This window comes from Sprattus sprattus, assembly GCF_963457725.1.
Source record: "Sprattus sprattus genome assembly, chromosome: 13".
Taxonomy (NCBI): domain Eukaryota; kingdom Metazoa; phylum Chordata; class Actinopteri; order Clupeiformes; family Clupeidae; genus Sprattus; species Sprattus sprattus.
In genome coordinates, this window is record NC_137911.1 from 20,083,672 (window position 1) to 20,110,270 (window position 26,599).

Below are 26,599 nucleotides of genomic sequence, written 5' to 3' on the forward strand. Positions count from 1 at the left end.
CTGTGCTCTGTCAACTGAGCGCGGACGACCTCTGAACTGCTTTTACATCAGCTGATTCAGTCACATGACCAGACTTGTGCATGGCTACAGTGAAGCCATAACAAGCAAAACGTAAGGAGAGTCGAATTAGGTGTTGGCCGCAACTTCGTGAAATTGGCTATACAACCTCATGCAAGAACAGTGAGTTCTCACTTTACTTTCGTTGTTTCATCGTTGCTATGCTAACGATATTCAAACTGAGCTCTATGTTGTCTGCTGGACAGACGTGTTTTGTCATTTTAGGCAAGATGTGTCATCCGCCTCCGTCTCAGTAACAAGTTAACATACACATATTGTCCTTCACCATTGTGTTTTAGGGACCTGAGTAACCTAAAGGTATAGTCAAACACGTTATTGTATTAAACGTTGTGCCGGAGGGGTGGGTTGGGGCTGTAATAGATAGTAGTGCTTGGGCTCTTAACAAACTTTCCACGAATCAATGACTTGACCGTTTAATACAAAGCCGAAAGTGTGATGAGGAACACATTACATAGACAGAGGGAACGTCTTGTTCTACTGGTCCCCTGCTCGTTCGGTTGGACTTTCCTTGTTTTGCACTTTCAATATCGGTTTCATCATGTCATTCGAATATTTGGCATTTGCTGTGAACCATGTAGGCTACATCAGCATATTATTTAACTGCAGCAATTTTACCGATTTGCTTACATATTTTAGCATAAAAAAATAACCAGGTGTTTCTGAAAAAGAACACCAGTCTTTGCCGGCTATATAAGGGGAGAACGATTAAAGCTAGTAGAGCAATTCTTCAAAAATGTTTCTGTCGTTTCAGTCATCAATTAATCCTTGTCGAAGAAACCGTCTCTGTGGGTAGACCGATTTGTTAATAGCATCAGGGCTTTATTTACTATGAATGCACTTATTCTAGTAGCCTACTGTCAACACAACCTTGTGTCTCACATTGACTAATGCTGTTAGATTAGGTCCAGCACCTGGTTTACCGATTTTAACCTCACTACCTAATGAGAATCCACCAACTCCTATTTTCCTCCGTCAGTCACTACTAATGAACGATCAGCCCCCTCTCCGGATGAGGAGAGCCTGTGGTGGTCACCTCTTGGTGCTGTAGTGCGGGGCTCTTCCCTCTATTGCTCCGCGTGAGGAGAGGGAGAGGGGAGCATGTTCCCGTTCGGCCGTGAGGAGGCGAACTCTTTGGAGGAGCTCTTCCGCTTCTTCAAGCGCTGCCTTAAGCATGGCGAGTGGGAGCTGGCCGCCGCCTGCGTGCCTCAGCTGGGACAGGCCCCCGGCGGGGTGGCCCAGGAGTTGCGGGACATCATCTGGGCCATCGTTAAACACCCCTACCCACTGGCGTGAGTACCTCTATAATCCACACACAAGACAGGTGGTGGGTTGTTCTGTCAAATGGACACCCATTTACGTGCTGGTATTTTTGATGATATGCAGACAATGTAGTGCATACAATGTCAATAATACAATAAGAACAAAATATTTAAATATTGTGTTTTGGATAAGTTTGCAAGTTAGATTAGAGTTTTTGTTAATTTTATTTGGTTTTATATATATTTTCAAAGTCTTGATCGATTGATGCATTTGAGACTGTAAGCATAGTTTTGGCTGCTCCTGTCTTCATGTTCTGTAGGTGGGGAAAGATGGGGAGCCCTCATAAACTGGCCTGGTTCTGGATGCTGGTCCTGGAGGATTGGACTAAAGAGAAGGTACAGCTCTTCTTACTCATCCAGTGTATGCATATGGTAAACTAATGACACAGTGACTGATACTGAGGGAGAGGAATGTGCTTTAGATTAAATCAGACCCCAATCACAAATATATTCAGATTCTTATGACTTGAATGAATCCCTCCATGACCTACTTTCCCATCATCAACGTAACCTTTTCAGTGCACTATATTAGTTTTTGTGTAAGTGTGTTTGACTGACCCTCTTTAGCGCAGATGAAAGCTGATTGGATGAAATGCCGGTCGGCTACCAATTTAATTAGGAATTGGTAGGGGGTTTTGACGCAGGCAATGGGTTGTGTTAAAGTTGCATAAATGCATTTTCAACGTTTTATCAGTGCAAAGAGAGTAGCTTGGCTTTTTGCAGGGGGCAAACAGTGAAATCCTTTTACTCTTTGAGAAGCCTCATATGTTATTTATGTTGGTCAATTATGTTTCATGTTCATGTACATGTTCATATCCTGAAAATCATGCAGCTGAAAGCTATTGTCTAATGCCCTTCAAACATTTGTCATGTGGTGTGATAAGAATCTGTGTTTCTGATCATATCATTCTATTATGAACTGCACCTAATCTGTAAGCGGTATTTTGTACCTTTGTCAGTCAGAAACACACATCAGTTTTACAAGGCCTCTGATGTTAGTGGAGCATACTCGGAGTATAAGTGTGTTTGCTGTCAGAAAGCTAGCTAGCTAGATAGATGGACACTAAAGACAGACAGAAGGATGTATAACTACTACGCTAGATCAACATAAAAAATACTGTACAAAGAGAATGTGCATTGTACACTGTCACTCAGTGGAGAAAAATACTGTAACAGTCATAAGCAGAGCTGTAATTATTAGAAGCATCAGTGTGCGCCATCCTTCAGGACTGGAGGAAGTAAAAATGTATATGCAGCAGTAATGATCCTGGTAGGGGAACTGTTTCTTGTCATGCAACTCTTGTGGTTTGGCCATGGCAGTTTGTGTCACATGGCACTCTGTCTCTGTGTTGGCATAGGTCCCAGAGGCAGTCAGGACTGAACTGGAGTTCATGCTGGTCCTGGAAGAGCTGGGGGATGATGTCCCAGAGAACGTGCTCAAGGTCAGACTCTCTGCACTGGTGGTCAGTGGAAGATGGGAAGATAGATACTGGCATAGTGCCAAAGATGTATCCCTTACATATTAATGGTACCTTATTTTGAGAGCTTGCAGAAATTAAATTTCAGTTTTCAGATTTATTTAGAATATTTGTATATTTATTTATCGGTTTTTGAACAATGATGATGTCCGAGATGGATTGTCCATCTTTTCTACCACACTGTCATACACACGGTTCCAATCGTCCGTCCCCCCCTTTAGGAGTTCCAGCAGGCCTTTTGGGACTCTCGGTCGGACAGGAAGACATCGGTCCCCAGTGCTGAGGTCCAGGCGTGTGTGAGAGATCTGCTTAAGCATGGGAAGCCTCGGCTGGCTGAGGCCCTGGTCTCCTTCCTGCGACGGGGCTCCAGTGAGGGCAGTGGCTGCCCATGGGACTACTCCTTACAGGACATCTTCATCCAGGACCTTCTGGAGAAGCTCCAGGAGCCCCCGTCAGAGCCCTGGGCTGGGGAGGTGGCCTCGGTCCTGGCCTTGATGCCCTGGAGTGCGGAGAGGCCCAAGGCTGAGCTGGAGGGCATCTGGGAGGAGCTGTGGAAAGCCAAGGAGGGGCCCCTGAACGAGGGCCGGGTGCTGAGCTCACTGCTGAGGCCCAAGGACTACACACTGGTGACGCACTACAGTTCCACCAGTCTGAGGTTACTCAGGGAGCAGATACTGAGGGAGGCCCCACACACTGAGGGTGAGACACACACACATATTCCCCATAGCCCATGTTCGATGTCTAAATGCATATAGTTCATGCATAGAGGATACATCCTAGCAGTCATTACCCAGCTGCTTCTTCACATCTCTGTGTGTCGTTATGATTGCTACGCGCTGTGGTGGAAGATCCGTCAGACGTCAACATGTGATCTACCCACTTTAAAATCCTCTTTTACCACCCACCAAAATGGCTCTGTTCATGTTTGTGACAATACATGTGTTGTGTCCCTATCCCTTCCCCACAGAGGAATTACCCGAAGCTGAGAAGTTAATGCTGGGGTTATGCTGTCATGGCGATCGGCCCACAGCGTGGAAAGCCATCTATTTTGAATGTCTTAGCAGTGGCAAGCACTTCCTTGAGCAAGTTCTGGTAAGCTAAGTGTTAATATCGCCCTCGAAGATTTTGAAAAAAATCAAGCCTGATTATCAATTATAACAAACTTGATGTAGTCAGACTACCATAGTGTTACTTCAGCGACATAACTGGAAAGAAATGAAGTAACAGTCAGACTCATTTTAGTCATTGTTGGTCAGTTAACATGGATACCAGCCTGAACCCCGCCCACAAAAAAATGTGGTCGGGAAGTTCAGTCTGGCTCTGCGACCGTTGGGGAGAAATTTTTCCTGGTCGAAAACAGTACAGCCAATTAAAGTGCCAGGGCGGGCTTTATACGATGATGGACAGATGATCAAGCGGTAGATTCGAAATCCAACAAAGATGGCGGCGTCTCGTAGGAAATATTTTATGTGAATTAAGCTATCTACACGACTTTTTAATGTCTAAATTGACTCGGTTAGTTGTGTATGTGCAATACGAATGTTGCAGAATATTGTTGGTCTTAACTAAAGCTCTCTATACCATTATTTTTAGGTTATTGCTAACGCTTACACCAAAAATCCATTGAAACACATAGTAGCTAGCTAGCCTCGCTGCTAAACGTATAGTATAACGTGATCAAGCATATCTCACAGATATTGACGGCGCATTCATTTTGAAAGAGGAACAGAGAAACGCGATTAAGGCATTTGTCGATCGAAAAGATGTTTTTGCCGTCCTTCCTACGGGATCCGGTAAAAGTTTAATGTATCAGATGGTCATACTACGTTGTTCTGATTAGTTCTAGGTATCCAATTGAGCGAAGAGGCATTTTCTTTCCTGGTTCGTTGAAACACGCCCTATAATCACAGCTCAATAGAGCAGACTCAGACTCATATTCTGACTAGAATTATGAGTATGACATCGTCAGGCTACAGTTAACAGCTTGTAGTTGTCCTAAATAGTTCTTAAACATTTGTAATCTGTTGTGTAACTCCCTTGTTCTGAGTCTTCATCTTCTCTTGTCTCTGCTGTTCCTCTCCCTCCCCTACTTCAGGTGACAGGCCTGGATCTGGTGAAGAGGCAGGAGTTTGGGCGTCTGGAGGAGATGCTCCGAGGCGAGTTCCAGCCTCTGGCGCGGCTGCTGCTGCTGCTAGGCTGGTCTCAGTGCCTCAACCCAGCCTCCGCCCACACCATGCTGCAGGTCCTCCACCACCAGCAGGTCAGACTCACAGCGCAGCACCATACATAGCCTGGCCTGACCACCAGTGTGCACATTACTCAGAAGAGATAAGCTAAAGCTATACATTAAGCTAAACAACCTTTTTATGGTTGTGTTTTAAACTACCTTCTTTTTTTGCTTAGACATGCCAGCCATGTTGTAGATATTTTGAAGACATGTTCCCTCGCTTTTGTTGCACCCATATTGTATGTGGTTCTGTACATTAGTAGCAAATTAACTGCATTTGAAAATTGTATGACTTGCTTTGTCAATCACTATCCAATGTTCCAATCCAATCCAGTCAGAGATTTTTGTCACATGCAGATTCAAAACGTCTGTGATGTAAGACATTTCCACTGATTTAAGAAGTTGAAAACCTTGTGACCTCAACAGTGTACAGTAAAACATCCGGCTGCGCAAGTTGTTCATTGTTGGCCAGATGCTTTACAGCTACAGTAATTGTGGTTGAGAGCATCCCGCAAGCCATAATTAATGTTCCAACAAAGCCAGCTTTGTGTCCACAAATGCCAAAATGCAACATGCTGCTTCATCAAATCAGTATAGGGCTTTTCTCTCATGCTGCCTCAGACTTTTTGGCAAAGCTACCATGAACTCAGGTGGTCACTCCAGGGGAGGTCAGGCTAATAACCTGAAGTTCTGTCATGACAAAGCCGTCACCGTACAGCGCTCCATGCTCACACCCATGTCTGACACTTAGCGGCGGCGGCCCCTTTGAAGACTTTGTTCCATACTGTGGTGAATGGGTGGATTAGACGCTAATCTGGATGTTAACTCTTCCTCAGCCCTCGGCCAGCGACTCAGTCCTGAGCCAGTTTGCCGACAGCCTGGCCTCTCAGCTCGGGGTGCTGGAGTGGTGTGCCAAAAACAACCCGTGAGTACCGCCAAACTAGCCCTCTGCCCAGGCCTAATAAGTTTGAGTCTGATTAGAATTTTTTTTTTTACAGAATAGCACATGTTGAACATGGCATGTTAAGAGACAAATTCAATCTTGTGTTCCTGTGCTTTGGTGTGTTTGTGTGTGTGTGTGTGTTTGCGTTTGTGTGTGTGTGTGTGTGTGTGTGTGTGTGTGTGTGTGTGTGTGTGTGTGTGTGTGTGTGTGTGAGTAGCAGTGTAGGTGAGGAGGCCCTCCAGTCCCAGTTGCTGACTCTGGGTCAGCACTCTGCTCTGTACGTGCTGCACTCCCTGACCCCGTTGGCCCAGTATGACGAGCGCCAGGTGCTGGACCTGCTGCACGGCCTCAGCCCCTCCAGCCACACAGGTGCTACACAACAGCAACAACACCATCTCCCTCTGTCCTCATTTCACTAACTCTCATCATATTATGATGTTACTCTTTCATCAGCTGAGGATCCTTTTCTCTGTCCATCCATCTTTATTTGAGCCTGTCTATCTATCTTTCTTAATTTCTGTTTTTCTTTCTTCGTTAGCCTTACTTCCCATCTTTCTTTCTTCCTTCCTTTCGAGCATATTTGTCAATCCTACAATCCTAACTCCCTCTCTCTGGTGTTTCCATAGCAGAGTTCTCGGATGCGGGGGATGCACGCAGCCTCGCCGCCCAGCGGAACATAACTCTGTTCCAGGGCTTCTGTGCCATGAGGTACGCGCTGTATGCCATCTGTGTGAATGCTCACACACACACTGACTGCAAGGAGTGTGGGCTTACATCACAACAGCACAACACCCCTGGGTCTCCGGAGAAGAGTGAGGCGTCCAGCTACTCAGAAGGTAAGTTAAGCATGAAGGACAATGTACATGGTCTTGATATTGTTTTTGACAGCACAGGTATTTAAAGAGGTGTAATAAACCGTCTACAAGGTATATCATGCAGAAAATATATACAATTTAGAAAATAAGGTTTAACAAATTCAAATTATGTGATTATTGTGTGTGTATGTGTGTCTGAGTTGTGATGTGTGCTAACATGTTATCCTGTCCTCCAGATGCCAAGAAGCTCTTTCAGCATTACCTGTCAGAGTGCCAGCTGTACCTGGAGGCGGTTCCTGCCCTGTTCCGTCTGGAGCTCCTGGAGAACATCTTCTCCCTGCTCTTCCTCTCCAGCACTGACCTGGCCTCGGTTACGGAACCGAAACCCTCTAGCCCGACTTTCAGAGATGCAGAACCCGGGAACGTGCAGAACAAAGGGACAAGCGAAAGTGTGGAGAACCAAGAGAGGACCTGTGGTGATGTACCAGCCTGCCAGCAGGAGAGACCAGAGGGGGTCCAGCGGGGTGTTGGTGAGCCCAGCCGAGCTCCCCTTGATCTGGGTCATCTGACACAGGGCTGCTTGGGCTTTTTGGCAGACGTGCGGGCCATGGAGGGCTTCCTGCGGCTGCTCAGGGAGGGGCTGGAGGGCCTGAACTTGCCAGCGCCGGGCCAGGACGAGCAGGCCGCCATCGCCTCCGAGAGCCTGGGGTGCTCTGTCACGGCCGAGACGTTCGAGGCACGCCTTCAGAGGCTGTCCAAGCGCACGGCCGAGGCCCAGTGGAGGCTGCAGGTGGTCACTAAGAACCAGCACAGTGGAGACGGAGGTGAGAGCAGTGGACAGGGATGCTACGGGGGGGGGGGGGGGGGGGGGGGGGGGGGGAATTGTTATTGATCGGAGAGCTATGAGAGGGGAACATGGTGTGGTCCTTGCATGAATTTTGTAGAGGCGCTTTGAAATTATATTTCCCTAATTTGCAATTAATTATAACAGGGTTGATTTGTGTGTTGCGACTAGGAGTGGGCGAAATTCTATCATGGGGTTTTCACCTCTATGTAAGGTATCATAATTAAGAAGAAGGAATGCAAACTTCTTTTTAATTAAGTTTCTCTAAATTAACAGAAAGGCCTCCAATAAAACAAAATCATGATTAAGGCCCCTATTTAATTATCTACAAGGAGTTTACCATCTATTTCTATGTATGACTGGGGGTGTAGACAAAATAGATTCCAGACCGTTGACAGGACCAGTTTGCTCCTGGCTATGAATGGAGCAGGCCCTTTAAACAGTCAGACCAAAACCGTATGAAAGACTGTATGGATAATATTATCGTTCAGAGTAGCCTACATAATATTTTTCTCCCAATATATAAAAATGTGCAAGTTAAGAATATTTTGAGTTTTTATAGCCTACTAAACCATTTATAATTCATCACACTAATCAACCTAAAACCTTGCCTCTTTTATGCTTTTTTATTATCTTTTATGCACATTGTTAAATCTTTCGTGCCCATTGTATCGTAGGCTATCTGTTTGCTCCGATATCTACCCTGTGGCCTCCTCTAGTAGCCTATCCTATAAAGGTCATAAGAACAAAAAACAGCCTGAAATATGTTCATAAACATTTACATGCAGAGATTGTGGGATTTATGAAGGACAACTAGACTGCATGCTCACAATTTATACTCAGTTGAAGTTGGTGATAAATTGCAAATGTCAAGGAAATGATTTTTGGAAGATGTTACTCCTGGGTTGTGCAATGAGTAACGTTATGAGTTGCTCACCTTTGACATATGTTTTGTGTATAACCGCTGATCTGTGGTCAGGCTCTGACTCGCTGCAGATGCCCTCTCCCCTGGCGAGTCCCGCTCTGCCTCTGAGGCGCGGCAGCACCACCTCCACCAGCAGCAGCAGCAGGAGGCGGCGGAGGCCCGGGCGCCATCGCCCTGAGCGGCACCTCCCCGCCGACAAACAGAACGGAGACTTCAGCCCCGGCACGTCTGGTGAGCAGCCGAGCTCTCGCCTCATTTCCCACCAGTCAACATTTATCAGACTCTGAGCTCTGAGAGGGCCACGGGTCTAATGCACATGTCACAGTGCATGAGCACTTGTAGATGATGGCAGTGCCTTCCTTGCATAGAAATGTCTTTCTGCCCTCTCTCTGTGATATTTTATTCTGCCCTCTCTCTGTTATATTTTATTAAGATGACTGCAAAGTTGGAACTTGTTGCAATCTTTTGAACAATAATGAATATACGTAAATTGGTGTTAGTATGCTCAAAGGACTCAAAGTTATCAAATGAATATGTGCAATTTTAGATGGAGGCGGAGGGACCGCCTCAGGCCGTCCAGAGCACGAGGCTTGTCCCTGTGGAGGTCCCCATAGCTGGCTGGTCCCTGCCATGCTGGCCCCCCCTGAGTCCCTGCTGGTGTCCTGCATCCGCAGGGGGAACTTTGTGGAAGCACACCAGGTGAGAGCAGTTTGTCAATTAGAGTGGTTCACTTTTAGATGAAAACCCATCATTTTCATAGGTGGATGAATTTGAATGATGGAACATTTGAGTATTTTGCTGAATGGATGAAAGGCAAAAGGGGAAGGGTAAGAGCCTGCGGTAGATAGCTTCATCTGACTTTAAGAAGTCTGGAAGCAAACAATGGATAGCTTCATCTGACATAACCAGTCTGGTGACCTCTAAATGAGGAAGCAAACAATGGAAGGAAACTAGGAGAAGGACAGAGACTGCTGGTCCTGAAGTCTCCGTTCTGTTTATCGTCGGGGAGGTGTTTTGGAGTGGCTGGGCAAGAGAGGAGTACATGAGTGGAGTAGGGTGTAGTGCACAAGGAGAGGCCAGGTCTAAAATGGGGATGGTGAGGGGCCAGTGAAGTATCTGATTAAGTGTGTGTTTTTTCGGGAGGCATGTGAAATAGTGAGAGCGATGTTAAGAGCCGGTGGAAACTACTGATCTGTGTGAATGCAGAGTGATAACTTTGGTGATGACTATCCATTAGGGGTGGGGGAAAAAATAGATTATTCGTTTTTTTTCCATTCTCTCTAAAACGATTCTGTCTCGATTCAGAAAAGTTCATAATCGATCTTGCAAAAAAAAAATGTACACATCCATTTTATGTTGAAATTCAAGCTGCATCGATTATTGCATTGTTCATTGAAAGTCAAAATTGTGACAAGGAAAAGCTTTTTCTCTAATAAAAAATAGAGAAGGTCTTTCATCTGTTGATTTTCTTTAATTATCAAACACAAAGTAGGAAGTAGGACTCTGAGTAACAAACTCGAATGTTTTAAAAGTCGAAAATGCATCGATAATCGTTTTATGGGTTTAAAATTGATAATCGATAATCGGTTTAGAATCGAATCGTTAACCTCTGAATCGGAATCAAATCGAATCGTAAGGTGCCAAGAGATTCCCACCACTACTATCCATAAGCAAAAAAGAACCGTGACAATACATAGGGTGCACCAAAAACATTCTCGGCTCAACTAGGTATAGATCTGGTGCATACTGCCACTTCTGTGTGCCTCTGCCCTGCAGGTGATGCTGATGTTTGGCCTGGAGACCTCAAGCTGTGCGGGGGAGCTGGTGTTTATGGAGCGCTACCGGGAGGTGCTGCAGGAGCTGGCTCAGGTGGAGCATAAGATTGAGAGCCAGTCTCTCTCCTCCTCCTCCTCCTCTTCCGAGGGGCTGGGGGCTGTGGCGGCCGTGGTGGCTGGTCAGGGGAGGAGCCGGCTGGGGAGCAGTGGAAGGTCCACCCTGCAGGCCATCGGGAGCGCTGCTGCTGCTGGTACTTCACCTCAGAACACACATACACACTGCACTGTGTTCGCTATACTGTAGACTACAAACTCGTTTACTGTCCATACTTTGAGAGAAAAATTAAGCAACATGATGAGAATATTAAGTTTAGTCAGTTCATCAAATCCGCATAATGCTTTTACTGTCTAAGAGGTGCCCTGCAGATCTCTCACTCCCTCTCTCTTTCTCTCCTCCTCTCTTTCTTTCTCTCTCCCCCTATTTTTCTTTCTCTTCTTCCCTCTCTTTCTTTCTCTCCCTCTCACTCCCCCCCTCTCTTTCCCTCCCTCCCTTCCTGCAGGTATGGCCTTCTACTCCATCTCAGATGTGGCGGAGCGTCTCACCAGTTCTCCCCAGCGACCCATCCCAGCTCTGGAGGAGGACTACTGGCTCTCTCAGCTCCCGAGCTCCGTGGGCTCCCCGGACCCCTCCTCGTCCGTCCGCCAGCTGCTGGAGGAGCTGAGCCCGCCGGCCATGGCTGCCTTCGACCTGGCCGTGTGTCACAGCCAGCTGTGGAAGAGCTCGCGGCAGCTACTGGAGACAGCCGAGCGCAGGCTCAACACCAGCCTGGAGGCAAGAGGTAAAGAATCGCCTATGATACCCAAACGTTAAGGCTAGACAATATTTGGGGGAATATTTAAGGATATTACAGGAATTCTACACTAAATACAGAAGTTTAATTTAGTCAAATGCAGATTAAACTGCTGACCGCTCACACTACTTTATAATGAATGTATGTACAGTTATTCTTTGTGTCCATGTCCTGTGTTCCGGCAGGACTGAGGTTAGAACCCAAAGTGCCTCACGCTGATGGGATCAGAGGCTTCCCTGCGGTGCTGCAGCAGATCAGTAAGATCCTGAACCGCACGGCCACTGGGAAAGGACCTGCTGTAGGAGGTGAGCATCTGGGAGACATACCTGAGGAGGAGCAAAGCTATGAACTGCATGTTGGAATGGATTCCATGTGTCATGTATTGTATATTGAACGTGCTCCATCCATTATAAAATGTAAAAAGTAGGTAGACAAGCTTCAGAGGATGGGACTGGTCCTCTTGTAAGCGAGAGATCTGTGGGAAGATCCTTGAATACAGCAGATTACAAACCTCTGCCTTTCTGTCTATCTCATCCATCTTTCTTTCTCTCTCTCTCTCTCTCTATCTCTCTATCTCTCTCTCTCTCTCTCTCTCTCTCTCTCACTCTATCACTATGTCCTTGTAGACGGTGCTGGGGAAGAGGGCACGTTGGGGAGCCCGTTTGGCTGCAGTGCCCAGGAGGTGCTGCTCTCATGCCACCCAGTCCTGACGGAGGAGGCCATCTCCAGCCGCCTGAGCCTGGGCCAACGCCTTGAACACATTGCCCAGATCCTCAACACTGCTGCTGATGCCACAGGTCAGATAGCCCACAGCTTACCTCTGTATCCTATCAAACTAAGCAAAAAGCGAGGAATCTTTTCCATGCTGAAGTGGGAGCATTTTTAGACCAATTCCTTCACCCAGGCCCACCTGTTTATTAGGTTGATCCACAGCCTTGTGACATGGGAGATTTTCATGTTAGACTTATAAAGTTGCAGCAACTAGCAGACGTGGGGAAAACCAAGTTTGAAATCAGTGTGTGTGTGTGTGTTTGTGTGTGTGTGTCACCCCCCGCAGCTGAGGGTCGTTCCTGCGGTGCTCTGCTAGTGGCGCTGGTGGAGCAGGCCAGCCTGAAGCAGGCGGAGCTAGATGCCCACCCAGTGCGCTCGGCCATGAAGCAGCTGCTGCGGGCGCTGGACCAGCTCTGCCCCTTTGAGCCCGACGGGGCCACCAGCAGGCCCGACTACGTGCGCACATTCCTGGACTACGTCAACACTCTGGCCTCTGTGCTGGTGCGAAGCATGGGATCAGATGGTAAGCTCTAACAAACACACAAAACCACACAAATCAATACATGGATGTAAAACATGGTGACTGTTTGAGAGGGTGAATCCATAACAATGTGGACATACCAGAAAAGGATTTTGTATGTGGCGCCTATTTGACTTAGCCATGTACAGGCTCCGTCTGCAAGCGCGTGAAACTGACTTTTTTTGTGCTTCTCCAGCGGACCAGTCTGCAGAGGTGAAGCTGGGGAACCCTCTACTGGTGCTGCAGCAGTCTCCCTCTCAGCTGCTCTCCTACCTGCTGTTTGAACGACAGGTTTCTGCAGAAAGGTATGAACACACACACGCTTTTACATACACACACACACACACACACACACACAGATACAGAGACTTTCATGTCGGATTTCTGTCGCCCTAGCGTTGTCATTCAAAGCAAATAGAGCCTGAACTTGGTTGATGACATAGATGGGAATGATCAGTTTCATTTCAAAATAGTAGGGTTGTAATGTGGCGCTGTTTGTGTTCTGTGTGTGTAGATTGTCATCTCTACTGCAGCAGGAGGGCTTGGGTCTGAGCGTGGAGCAGGTAATGGACCAGCACTGCTGTGAGCCACTCCTCCTCTGGGACGCCCGCAGGCGCAACGAGAGTGACGAGGGCGGGGCTTTCAGCCCTGCACGAATCGCCGCACTGCTCCAGAAACACGCCTACAAACACAACCTCATCCTGGACCTGCCCCCCTCCCTCTGCTCCGAGCTCAGCTCCCACGAGTCCTCGGAGTGCTCCACCGAAGAGAGCCGCACCTCCTGCGGCACCCTCTCCACCTCTCCTTCGTCCTCTTTCACCTCTTCCTCTTCTGTTTCGTCCTCCTCCTCGCCCTCTTCGTCCTTCTTGCTCACGCCGTCCGCCCTGGCCTTCCTGAAGTCACGCTCACCCCTGTTGGCCATCCTGGCGTGTCTCAGCGCCACGCGCGGCGGTGTGGTGCGCCCTTCCTCCAGTTGGCCCGGCCTGCCCTCCTACTTCCGCAGCGGCGGGCGCAAGGAGGCCCCGCTGGATGCTGAGCAGATCTCCCGTGAGGCCGAGGCCCTGCTGCAGGACTTCCCCATCCTCAGAGACTACCTGCACACCATGGCCGAGCCCGTGCTGGGGGCCCCTCTACAGGGCCTGGAGGCCGAGGCAAACGGAGAGGGTCTCGGAGCTGCACTCTGTGGGACACCGCTGGCAGCGCTGGTCCTCTCCGGGCCGCAGAGCGCAGCAGCCCAGGCTCTGGTGGTGGAGGCCTTCCAACAGGCGTTGAGTGGAGGGGAGCTGGAGCGAGCCCTTACCCTGCTGGAGCTGTATGGGCAGGGAGGCGACCAGCAGGAGGCACTGAGGGACCAGCTGCTGGCCTGTGCTGCACAGGAGGGTGAGTGGGTGGGAAAGCTGGGCATCAAGTCTCTCCAAAGAATGTCTCTTGATGGGTGTTGTTATTTGTGATAAGTGATATGTTTCTTCATATTCCTATCATGATGGATACGGTGACTTAAGTCTTAAAATGAATAGCAGAAGGAATTAAATCAAAGTATGAAATGTTTGTTGTGCTTTAAACCTTCGATTCTAACTTTCCCTCTTCTGTCTTTCCTCTCTCACTGTCAGCTGGTGAGCAGGGCTGGGAGCATTTGTTCCGGGTGCGGGACACAAACCTACAAGCTCGGGTGGCCCTGCAGGTACTGGACCAGTGGCCCTTGGGTGCCTGCCGGGAGCTGCTAGAATTCTGCCTGAGCAAATCCAACATGGACGCCTCGCTGGAGGACCAACTGCAGAAAAAGAAGCAGGAGATGGACATGTACCATACTGTAAGCCCTCCAACAGTCATGTCCAAAATGGCTTAATACAGATAATGTTTTGGCATGGATGTACAAATGTACCATGTAGTCAAAGATTTCTAAAATGTGGAGCTTCTTCAATCTAAATGTTAGGCAAGTTTGTCTGAAATACCACTTTACTATTCACAAACCCTCTTTAAATTTGGTGCCTTTGACTGAGAGAAGGTATGTCTGGCCATTAAGGTTTGCCCTCTGCTTTAGATAAGAGTTAGCATGAATCCATGCTGCACAAAGTTATGACTCCTTCCTCATTGCTATGGATCCTTCAGATGCTGGGCCTACAGCCCCCGTTGCCATGGGAGATGTGGCAGGAGTTAAGAGAGGAGTCGCAGAAGGATCCGGAGGCTGTGATGGCTCTGCTGTTGGAGACCAGGGTAAGTGTCTAATCAACACACACACACACACACACACACACACACACACACACACCACACAAACACTCATATTGACACACCACCATAGAAATCACCAATTGCATCAGCAGCACTTGCAACAAAGTGTTGCCAAAGTCCAAGACTTCTCCCTGTGCCCGCTTAAGCTTTTGTTACAATATACTCTTCTTATTCTTTAAAAAATAAAGAATTTGTGGACCCAAGTATTGTATGGTGTATTTCTGACAAAAATGTTCTAAGCACTTAATCGGGACCTCATGTGTGTGTTCAGGAGTTTGAGCTGTGTGCTCAGTGGCTGCAGCTCTATCCCGTATCGGAGCAGTCCAGACTACAGCTGCAGACTGAACACCTGCTCCACCTGCTGGAGAAGGGACTGACAGACGAGGCCTGCCAGGTGTGTGTGTGACTGAGCTGTCAAAGATCATTGAAAGTGTGGAGACCTGTGTTAAACCTATATGCCTTATGCATGAAATATGAAGCTGATAAAGTGTGGCATCGCCCTCTAGGTCTATGACTTTGACGATATGTAGTGTTAGAAACCAACACTGACAGTTGAAATTAAGTGTATCCACGATTTAAATATATATAATTAAGATATAATACATTTATATTTTGTAAATTTGTGTGGCTAGAGAGTAAGATTCTGATGTGATCAGTTCAGTTATGAGAGGAAATGAGAGATTAAACCTGAACTCTGTGACTGACACAGGAAATGCATTTTGAATTTTTGCAACATTAGCTTATAGGTGAGGGCAGTCCTCAGGCCTAATTGAAAGCCTAGCTATGATTTTAGTTGCTGGAATACCTGAAATTGTATGTTTGGCCCGTGCCTTTTCCATTGTTAGTGAGCTCACCTCCTGTTTTGTCTCTGCCTTTCTCCTCCAGCTGGTGGAGGGTTTGTCTGACCCATCTCGGGGCCTGGAGGTCTGTGAGCGTGCTCTGGATCGCCAGCCCACATTGGCTGCCTGTCACTTCCTGGCTGACTACCTCACTGTGCACTTTGAGAGCCGTGTTTCTCCCGCCCGCCGCAGGCACATCCACGCTCTCCACCTGGGCTCCAAGGTTTAACACTCCCTCTCGTCCTGCACACCTACACCAGAGCACGACAGCCCTGCCTTTATACACACTGCAGCCTTTGCATGTGCATGCATCTGAGTGTTTGCTTTGAAATTTAAGGATAAAGTTTGTTTGGTTTGGTTCAGGAAAGCTGATATTGATCTAGTTGTACATTGCCTACTGTATTGAGAACAGGGGATGAGTACTGAGGGCTGTAGCTGTCCATTTCTCCTTTTTGTTATTTTCATTAATTTACCTTTTCTGTCTTTCTCCTTTTCTTCTCTCTCTCTCTCTCTCTGTCTCCCTCCATTTATCGATCTCTTTATCCTTCTCTCTGTCTCTCTATCTAACTATATATCTATCTCTGTCTCTCTGCCTGTCTCTCTGTCTCTTTGTCTCTCTCGTTCAGGTGTTGTTGACTCTGCCGGAGGCGTCTCGGCAGAGCTATTTCCCGCTGCTGTCGTCCCCTCTGCTCATGCTGGAGCAGCTGCTGATGAACCTGAAGGTGGAGTGGGCCGACGTGGCTGTGCGCACCCTCCGGAATCTTCTGGTGGACCAGGAGGGCGGCTTCAGCAACGAGGACATAGACATGCTCCTGTCCAACTACGCCCAGAAAGCTCTGGAGTTCTCCTGCGCACCCAGAGAGAGGTTACGCTCAGGTGGGTCGCTCTCGCCTTCCCCCACTCCAAATGTTATTACAGCCAGCACTCAACCGCAAAAATCCATTGCACTTCAGACTTATGTAAAGGCTCAGAACTTATGAAAAGTGCTGAGTACCCTTTTCTCTACATTCACAACACAAAAGAATGAATTGAGATAATCAGATCAGGGAAGATCTAAGGCAGTTGAGGCAAACAAGCTTAATCAGATTTGTCCTGCTGCGGTTCTGTGCCTCTTGAGGAACTCGATTGAGAACCACTGGGTCTGTAGGTTTGAACGGGATCCATGTGAAGACTGTGTTTAAATGCCTCTTCTCGTTCTCTGCAGACTCGGTCATCAGTCTACAGGATGCATATCTGCAGTGCACTGCCCAAGGGAGCCTTCCCACGTCCCCCAACGTTACCCCACCCTCCTCCACAGGTCAGTTGAAGCCATAGTTAACCCCTACTTCCTGTGAAGTGGTACCTTCGTTGCAAACACAGAAACATGACATAAATGTCCTGTAATTTGTCTATATTAGTCTATTCTTCACTGTGCAGCAGTTTGCTGCTTCTCAATTGCTGTTCTGTTAATGCAGCTGTGTTTTAGTGTAATTGCTGTGTTGGGATATGGTGGTGGGCTGGTCAAGTGAATAGTGATGATTGATCTTGTTGGTTTCTTTACTGTTGTGGTTGCCCTCTCAGTCAGCACACCCATGCACACACCCTCCAGCAGCGGTTGGGATCGGGGCTCTGGCGGTAGGAGGGCGCAGACCCCCGCCACCCCATTCACCCCTCCACCCAAGCCCCCGGTTCGCAAGGACTGGATCCCCGACACCCAGGAGCCCGTCTGCATGGTCTGCCAACGCGAGAGGTTCACCATGGTGAGGGTCTGAGAAGACAAGAAAAACACTGTGCTCTCTCTATATAATTATAGCAACTAGCAGTAGCGCTTCTGCTTCTGCTTTTGCTTCTGCTTCCCCCAGAGCTTAAAGGAGTGGCCGGCGTGGGCGGTGGATTTTTTAGTCCCGCTCCCCCAGGATCCTGTCCTGCTCCCACAAAAATATGAAATATTTTGTCCCGTTCTCGCCAGTGTCTTTCATGTCTTGTTCCGTTCCCACCCACAAAATCCCACAGGTGGACTTTTACGTGGGATGGATTTTTCAGTCATGCTTCTGCCTGCTGTCTTAAAAATTTGCCATGTGTAAAAAAAAAAAAAAAAACCTTCAGCCTGTTTGTGTAAATCGATAGTTACGTAGGAATTTCGGATGACCACCAGAGGCTGACGACCAGTAGAGATGTACATGGGTTTTTACATGGGCTGCTCTCCTGCAAACAAGAATAACATTCCATACTTAAAGAACAAAAAACTCTTTCTCCCGCGCTCGAACACGCATCAGCCTGTTACCTCCCGCAGGGTACTCGCATGCAAGTGTTATGATGTCTAGGAAGTTGAAGGGAGGTGTTGAACTGAGGTTACTGTGTGTGTTGTCGTCTGTCATAAATATAGCAGGGTTGCGTAGGATGAAGCCTGCTGTGCAGTTTGTTGCGGTTAATGATGCCTTTGGCCTCCCCCTCTCTCTAGTTCAACAGGCGTCACCACTGCCGCAGGTGTGGGAGGCTGGTGTGCCATGCCTGTTCCAGCCACCGGATGGCAGTAGAGGGCTGTGAAGAGGAGGAGGAAGTGCGAGTGTGCAATCACTGTTACAACTTCTTTCACCCTGAGTAAGCCAACTTTCCTGCACAACACTAATCTAACTAAGTGTAATTATGAGGAACAACAGATATACCATGATATTCAGATTTATATTTTTATGGTTGTGTCTTTTCTGATTTCTTTTTTACAGTTCAGATGATGAACTGGAGCAGGCTGAAGGTAAGAAAAAAAAGCTATGCATACTCTGATTTATGAAGCTTGTAATTGGCATGGTAGATACACAAGGTTGCCAAATCTTTAATTTGTATGTTTGGTAGATAGTGTTTTTTAGTTGTTTGCCCAGGCATGTAGTTTACTGTGCAGTTGTATATATAGTATGTGAGTATGAGAGAATGTACCTCTGCATATGTGTCATGTTTAACTCACTTCCTGTCTGTGCGCAGTAGCTAGTAGTCCTGCTGCAGCCCAGGGTGCACTGGAAGGGGTGCTGCGACTCCCAGAAGTCCCTGAGAGGCGGTTTAGGCTCAGCATTAACCCAGAGGACAACCAGAAGCTTCTGAGCGAGTTCTACTATGAGCAGGTACACTATCAGTTTTCAAATGCTTTTTGTTTAGCTCACTCCAAGCGGACCCAGATGCTTTTTTGTATACTTCCACACACTCAACCTCACAATCAGAACACTCAAAAATAGTTCAGGCAGTGCTTTATATGTCTCATCACTACCAACAGACCACTATTATCACGGAGCAATTTGATGCCTTCATAATAGTGTTACAATACAAAGAGTTACTGCTTACTGCCATACTAACACTACCTTAGCAAATACACAAGTTCTTTATGGAACGGTCCATCATAATAACAATGATATTACCTTGCTACAGCAGCAATATCAGAATCTAAAAGAAAACCCCATCCTCCCTTTCTTTGGCCCTCCAGGCTCCGAGCGCGTCCCTTTGCGTATCGATCCTCTCGCTGCACAGCGACCCTGCCGCCTGCGGTCACCAGCTGATAGACCACTGCCGCTCACTCTCACGCACGCTCACCAACCCCGAGGTGGACGCCCGACTCATCACCGATGTTATGCGCCAGCTGCTCTTCAGTGCCAAGGTCATGTTCGTCAAGACAGGCCAAAGTCAGGATCTGGCCCTCTGCGACAGGTTGGGACAATGACAGATATCGCAGATGTTATATACAAACACACACACACACACACACACACACACACACACACACACACACACACACCTCATGGCAGGGTTAATCTGAGTTGGACTACTGATTTCAGTACAGTTATATCTTATAGAGATGCAGTGTTATATTTTTTGCACAATGTATAGCCATAGTATAGACTTTTAGCTTTTAGAGATTAATAGGATCAACATAACAGGAAAATGACATGTCATGTTGTTTTAATTCTTATTTGCTCACACAGCTACATCAGTAAAGTGGATGTGCTGACGATTTTGGTGACGGCCAACTACAAGTACATCCCATCTCTGGACGACATCCTGGAGTCTGCTTCTGTGACCCGGCTCAGAAACCAGCTGCTGGAGGCGGAGTACTACCAGCTAGCCGTGGAGGTGAGGCAGAGGGGGCACAAGGTTACAGACAGGGAATACAGGGTGATTGAAGGGATATTAGGCTTAATTAGGTCTCAGACATTACATCTCAGTTTTGTTAGACCCCAGTTACTAATCAGTAGCCATCATTATTGAATCAAGAATTGTTTCCTATCAGCATGATTGTTTAATTGAAAAGCATATTGTTGCTGCATAGTCAGAATGCATGTTAAAAACCTAAAACATCTTACCATATTATATCATCATCTTTTCACGCTTAACATACATGTAGTGTCAATACATATTCCCTGCATATGTGAATTATGCATGTGACCCAACTGCTGAGTGGTAATGTGTGTGTCGTCTGTCAGGTCTCCACCAAGAGTGGCCTGGACCCGTCTGGCGTGTGGCACGCGTGGGGCATGGCGTGCCTGAAGGCAGGCTTCCTGAGTAGGGCACGGGAGAAGTTCGGCCGCTACCTGAAGCCCCCGGTAGACCGCGGCCAGCACACCCAAGGCCCACGGCTGCTCCAGGAGATCCTGCAGCACCTGGAGGCCAACATCCGCCCAACCGCCATCCCCATGGTAACAGCTTCCTATCTCTCCCTGCAGTCTAGATTTCTTTTATTACAGCCAGCTTATAAAAGAGATTGATCTAAAAAAAAAAAAAAAAAGCAGATGGATGAATTGATTTATTTTCTACTTAACCGCCTTCTTTTTTTATCGTGAGTAAGTACAATGAAGTTCCTGACGTGTGTTTTGTATTTTTTTGCGAGTGTGTTGTAAGGTCCCTCTGTCGCCCTGCTTTATGTTTCTTCTCCTGTTGGTGTTGGACACACGGTGGTGCTGGGTATACAGGCCTCTGCCACAGCCATCCAAGCACACGGAGGCGTAATGTTCCTTCCCTCCTCTGTCTGTTTGTGTGGGAGGTGGCAAGGCCACGGAGACCGTCTCTGAGGAGAAGAAAAAAAAAAGCGAGCTGTTAAATGCTGTGATTCATTAGCTGTGCCCACGTCTCCCAGCAGCGCGTCTCCATGGCGAACAGTGGCAGCGCGGTTTGGATCGGTCTTGATCATGCCGACTCGTAGCCTCGGCCCCCGGGCGCTTCGGAACAGAATGTGTCTTGCAGCGAGGCCTTTGTCTGCTGTTCTGAATCTTCCCCCCATCTACCAGACACCTTTTGAGATGCAAGTGCCTGGCTCCCCAAAACTATTCTTAGGCTGGCCGAGATAAACTGTGTATCCCTCCCTAAATGTCACCTTACGTAACTTCAGCAGAAACATGCAGGGTATGAGGCTGAACACAAAAGACCCAAAGGCTTGACGTGGATCACAGCAGGTTTAATCAAGCAGAGGGATTATGTAATGCGTCGCTGTAAACTGTTACTCAGGCTGGAGGCTCACTGCACAGCTTTTTAGGTCAACAGCAATTGAGAAGCTATGGTGGTCGTGCATGCCTTGATCTCACAGTACAAGGAATGATTCATTATGTTTCTGGATTAATCCCAAAATGTTACTGTGTTAATAGGTTGTACTCATGTTCTGTGTGTGTGTGTGTGTGTGTGTGTGTGTGTGTGTGTGTAGTCAAGTTCGGAATGTTAATGTGTGTGTACATGTAGCGTGTGGTGTGTGTGTGTGTGTGTGTGTGTGTGTGTGTGTGTGTGAGAGCGAATAAGTGAGCAGAGCTGCATATGTGTAAGTGCATGTGTGCTCACCTGTGTGTGCATATGTGTGTGTGTGTGTGTGCGTGCGTGCGTATATGTGTGTGTGTGTGTGTGTCTGTGAGAGACAGAATAAGTGAGCAGAGATGCATGTGTGCTCACGTGTGTGTGTTCACCTGTGTGTGCGTGCGTGCGTGCCTGTGTGTTTGTGTGTGTGTGTGAGAGAGAATAAGTGAGCAGAGTTGTGTGTGTGTGCGTGCCTGTGTGTTTGTGTGTGTGTGAGAGAGAGAGAATAAGTGAGCAGAGTTGCATATGTGTGAATGCATGTGTGCTCACCTGTGTGTGCATATGTGTGTGTGTGTGTGTGTGTGTGTGTGTGTGCTCACCTGTGTGTGCATATGTATGTGTGTGTGTGTGTGTGTGTGTGTGTGTGTGTGCTTACCTGTGTGTGCATATGTGTGTGTGCTCACCTGTGTGTGCATATGTATGTGTGTTTGCAGCCTCAGCGTCCTGAGGAGGACATCCTGGCCTCCCTGTGGGAGCTGGAGGAGCTCCTGGCTGAGCCCCACCCCCTGGAGCGCCCAGAGGGCCATGTGCAGAACTGCCGTAACTACCAGGAGAGTCTGCACTACCTGCAGGCCTACGGCACACACCTGGGCCTTGTCAGCTTCTACATGCGCCATGACGGAATGAAGGAGGCCCTCTCACACCTGCTCAGTAAGGTGAGCTCAGCTCAGCTCAACTAGTCACCCAGCTCAGCTCAACTCACCTCATCTCAGAGGATGAGATCAATAAAAAGAAGGGTAAACAAATAAACATGATAATAAATGTTTATGAATAAAGTTATTGTTGCATACACTTTGCCTCCTTATAGCTGGTGATGCTTGTAGTAAGCAACCACAATGAAGAATCATGTACAGTATAGAATTTCAAACACCATAGGCTTTTGTGGCATATACAATATTACTGATTAGTGCTTAGTTGGTTGTTGGTTATATCTTTGAGACTGCAACAATGCCTCACCAGAGGATTCACACACGTTAAGCCTGTAAAGCCAGATGTTGCTATTCCCCTTTAAGTACAAGTACTGGTATGTTTATTTATCTATATGCATTCTGTTATAAACTCGCTGTTACGTGTTAGGAGTAAAAGCTGGTCCAGTTGGCTCCAGGCTGAGATTTGTTGATTCAAACGTGTCTGTTTTCCTCTGTGCTGCCCCCTCGTCAGGAGTGTCCTGAGGAGGTGTTCCTGGAGGCGGTGCTGATGCCCAGTCTGGAGCGGGGCAGGCTGGGGGTGCTGCAGGCCCAGCTGGAGAGTCTGGACCCCACGCTGGAGGGCTGGAGCCGCTATGTCATCGCCTCCTGCCAGCTACTGCAGCGCCGCGGCCACTTCCACACGCTCTACCAGCTGCAGCAGTTCATGACGGTCAGACCCGACGAGATACTGTGCAGGACAGTGTTGCATACTGTTGCAATATTGCCATGGATGTCTGGGATTTAGATACGCTTGATAATTCCGCTGTCACTATCTCCAACTGGTATTGACACAGTTGACATTGACACACTTGCAGTGTGGTCCTGCTGTAGACTAGGCTTTATTTGGGAACAGTGTGCACAGGGCTGTGAATACCATTAAGAGTGGTATTGTTAGAGGTTACTGCTCAAAGCTAAAGGAGACTCTTTGTATTTAGTATGTTTTTATTTTTTAATGTTTAAATAAAATAAATGTTTAAAAAAAAAAGCTTAAATGAGGAATCTTCCCACCATTTTGCAGGACCATGTGCGTGCTGCCATGACCTGCATCCGCTTCTTCACCCACGGCGCTCAGTCGTACCAGCAGCTGGGCGAGCAGCAGCGTTGGCTGGTCCGGGCCAAGGAGCACCTGAAGACCTACCTGCAGGAGCAGCAGGGCCGAGGCTCCGGCCGCAAGAAGTCGCTCTCCAGCAGCTTCCGCAAGAAGATGTCCTCCAGCGACGTGTCAAGGTGAGTGAGTGTGTTTGGATGGAGGTGCTTGGAGATGGTAGATGGAGTTGTAGAGGCTGGCATAACATGTTATTTTAGACATAATTATCTTTAAAAAAAGTTTAGTACAAGAACATTTATACTGTCCTTATCCTTCACACATTTTCCACACACATTTATTTCTTTTCTGCCTGGATACTGGTTGGCACGTCTGAGCATGTCTCACCCGTTTGAGAAGTCCATGGCAGCTGCTCATACATTTTTAACAAGGGTCCCTCCTCCTCCTCCTCCTCCTCCTCCTCCTCCTCCTCCTTCTCCTCCTCTGCCTCCGCCTCCTCCTCTCTCTTCAGGCACATGAACACCATAGAGCTTCAACTGGAGGTTACTCGCTTCCTGCACCGTTGTGCGACCTCCTCCCCCTCGAAACCCACTGGGACTCCCACCCCCACCTCCACAGGCAAAACCAGCGCTCCGCCAACTCTGTTTGGGGGAGGGCCCATGAAGATAGATGTGGCCTGTAAGGTGAGCCAGTCAGGGATTTTTCTGTGTTTCTTGTTTTCTGAGCAAAGCACTGTAAAATGGCTCAAACTATTATTGCTGAACTCATGGTGTTGAATGATCTGTGCTGCAGGTGATGCTTGGTGGAAAGAACATTGAGGAGGGATTTGGCATTGCATACAGAGTCATCCAGGTAACCAATGTCTGTTTCATTCATAGCCATTGTAGGTAAAAACCTTGAAAACTCGTGAATATTGTGTCACATATGCCCACGCAATCCTTCCCCTTCTATTTCTGCTTCTTCAGGACTTCCAGCTGGAGGCACTGTCCGTGTACGTGCGTGCCGGCCAGCGGCTGGTGCGCCAGCGGCAGTACAGTGCCGTGCGCCAGCTGCTGAAGTGTGTGGGTGAGTCGGGCACGGCCACCAAGAACGACTGCGACGCCATCGTGCTCAGCTGTATCTCCCTTGCTGACAAGGCCCCTGCTGATGTGAGCCCATATCGCCTATGTTCTGATAGCTTGGGTGGTAGTGGGGCTGCTTTTACTAAAAGTATGTGTTTTTGTTCTGTGCTCTTAGGCCAAAGAACTCGAGGGTCTCATTCTTGAGTGTAAAAGCCCGGAAAACAAGGTATGTGTCCAAGGAGCTCCCTAGGCTACGTTTTTCAACATAGATACCACTACCTTTCCCATCTTATGCGTGAATACTTATGTTGCCTCTCCTCTTTTTCTCTTTCTCCCCCCCTCTCAGATCAAGGCCTACCTGCAGTGCAGTAAACTGCGCGCTGCCTATTTGCTGGCGGTGAAGCTGGAGCAGGCCCGGGCGGGGCCCTTGGTGCAGGAGGTGCTCCAGGCGGCTGAGAGCTCGGGGGACTCCGTCATGGAGAACATCTGCCGCCAGTGGCTGGCTGAGCACCAGGACCGTCCGGCCAGACAGCGGCAGGGCCGACCCAACGCCAGGTAGCCGGCACCCAACTGCCTCGTCCCAGCCAGGCCCGCACAGGCCCTTGCCGCACCCCCAGTGGACCGGTTGTATGTTGGACTATATGCTGGTTGACCTCACATGAAAAACTCTGTTCACCGCAGTGCCATCCTCTCCTTCTGGTTTGGGCACTTAGTGTGCCAGTTTGCTTGGAGGGGGGAACAGTGAGAGTTACAAGTTAAAAGCCAGAGACTCAAGTATGCACATCAAGTACATATCACTCTATTCTGTCCTTTTTTTAAAGTTCACTTCTACATACTACCTCGCCAGAAAGGGATGCTTACAACACCCTGTGTTTTTGAGAGGACAAATGTACTGAATTGTAAGAGGTCACAATTTGTTTGCCGATGTTACAGTCGGCAAAAATCGCCGACTGGTGACGCAGGTGACGCAGACCTCGATCCCTAACTTACAGTCTTCTTAAAAGGCAGGAGATTTGTGGTAAGTTTTGTTCTGTCAGCTGGTATGGCACTGTGTTGGAGTCTGCCTGCAGCGTTTAGTTGGCTTCACTCATCTGTGTGGCCAGTGATTTCTGGCCTATCAAAGGGAAGCTGAAAGCCTTGTGTGTCACTTACGGGCATTAGCCACAGAGAGCAGAGAGGACATCTGATATAACTTTCATAAATAGAGGGGAAATTGGATTAGAAAAGGGACCTCGGCAGACTTCTGTGAACAGAAAGGACTTATGAATAGATGAAGTATTACACAACAACAAATTACCTATTATTAAGAAATATATATGAATGTGTGCTCATGACCTGTTTATGTACAGCATAAGTTTAAACACATCTTACCAGAAGAGTTGACTGTGTCAGTAATACCGTCTCTGATTCTTGTGCACTGTTTTCTCATCTATTTTTGTGTGTGTTTGTGCGTCTGTATGGACTCGAATGAGCACATATTTTGTGTCTGGCATCTTGCTGTGCTTAAAAGCTTGAGGTTAACCCTGTTTGTTAATGTCTCTTTCCCCAGACCATGTGAATACAATGGCGTCAATGTGTAGCCAGTGCTTAGCACCTGTTTTACTCACCATGGGAAGATAGCTCTGGAAAAGGGACTTGTTTTTGCAATGTTAACAAAGTTTAAAGATGTCTGCTCAATGTCTCGTTTACACTATCTCTGACATGTGTCTGGCTCCTCAGATATAGCACCCTTTTGGTCTCCAAGATTAAGATAGTGTTGCAATTGTAGCCATATTTGTATTTGCCTTTGAATTTTGTATTTGTAGTTGCCATGCAACTGAGCCTTGTGTGCCCCAATACTATAGCTTATTTGGAAGGATCCTTCACAACATATATGTATGTATGTATAATGGCCACTGAATCACTACACTGCCTTTAATAACAAAACCTATACCAACAAGGATCCTTTCGCTACCACTCTATTCTGTAGCGTAGATCCACTATTCCTCACGTACCTGCTCACAGACATCAGACTAATAGTGGCACTTTTTCATTTCGGTCCGAAGAAGAGATGATTAAGGCAGAAGCGCTAGGAGACTAGATCACTATGCTTACATCTGATGGAGCTGGATAAAACAGAAACAATTATTTTGTGTTTAAATGTATGTTTTGGCATAATAATTTCAGGAAATCAGTGCCGTAGATTAGTTTCAGGAACACCTCTTTGATTGAAATGGTCATTAAATGGTAAACAAAACAAGCCGTCAAGTCCAAATGTCATGTTGGAACTTTTCCAATTAGTGTTTGCTCCCAAGCCAGTCGGTAGTGTGCTCGTGGTCTGTAAAAATGCTCTGCTCATAGCAATGCCAATAATGTCAGTCTAACTGAATGGAAAAAAAGCCAAGAAAGTAA

General features: G+C 47.6%; 1 protein-coding gene across 1 annotated transcript; it reads left to right on the forward strand.

Moving 5' to 3' along the window:
* Positions 1-1,176: 1,176 nt before the first annotated feature.
* zfyve26 (zinc finger, FYVE domain containing 26) lies at positions 1,177-26,536 on the forward strand (the record flags this gene model as incomplete). The annotated part of the gene is made up of 40 exons (XM_080849779.1): positions 1,177-1,367; positions 1,658-1,733; positions 2,756-2,839; positions 3,097-3,574; positions 3,843-3,967; positions 4,971-5,135; positions 5,939-6,027; positions 6,263-6,414; positions 6,672-6,881; positions 7,097-7,684; positions 8,684-8,860; positions 9,177-9,328; positions 10,406-10,655; positions 10,965-11,243; positions 11,441-11,560; positions 11,882-12,052; positions 12,313-12,549; positions 12,743-12,851; positions 13,061-13,926; positions 14,157-14,356; positions 14,656-14,760; positions 15,050-15,172; positions 15,664-15,840; positions 16,244-16,493; positions 16,822-16,914; positions 17,178-17,356; positions 18,058-18,197; positions 18,320-18,348; positions 18,573-18,709; positions 19,066-19,286; positions 19,562-19,709; positions 20,060-20,272; positions 21,848-22,069; positions 22,575-22,772; positions 23,121-23,329; positions 23,659-23,830; positions 23,940-23,999; positions 24,113-24,295; positions 24,384-24,434; positions 24,555-26,536. 40 exons carry the CDS (start codon positions 1,177-1,179, stop codon positions 24,765-24,767), a joined length of 7,842 nt encoding a protein of 2,613 aa, XP_080705905.1. The 3' UTR covers positions 24,768-26,536.
* Positions 26,537-26,599: the final 63 nt, after the last annotated feature.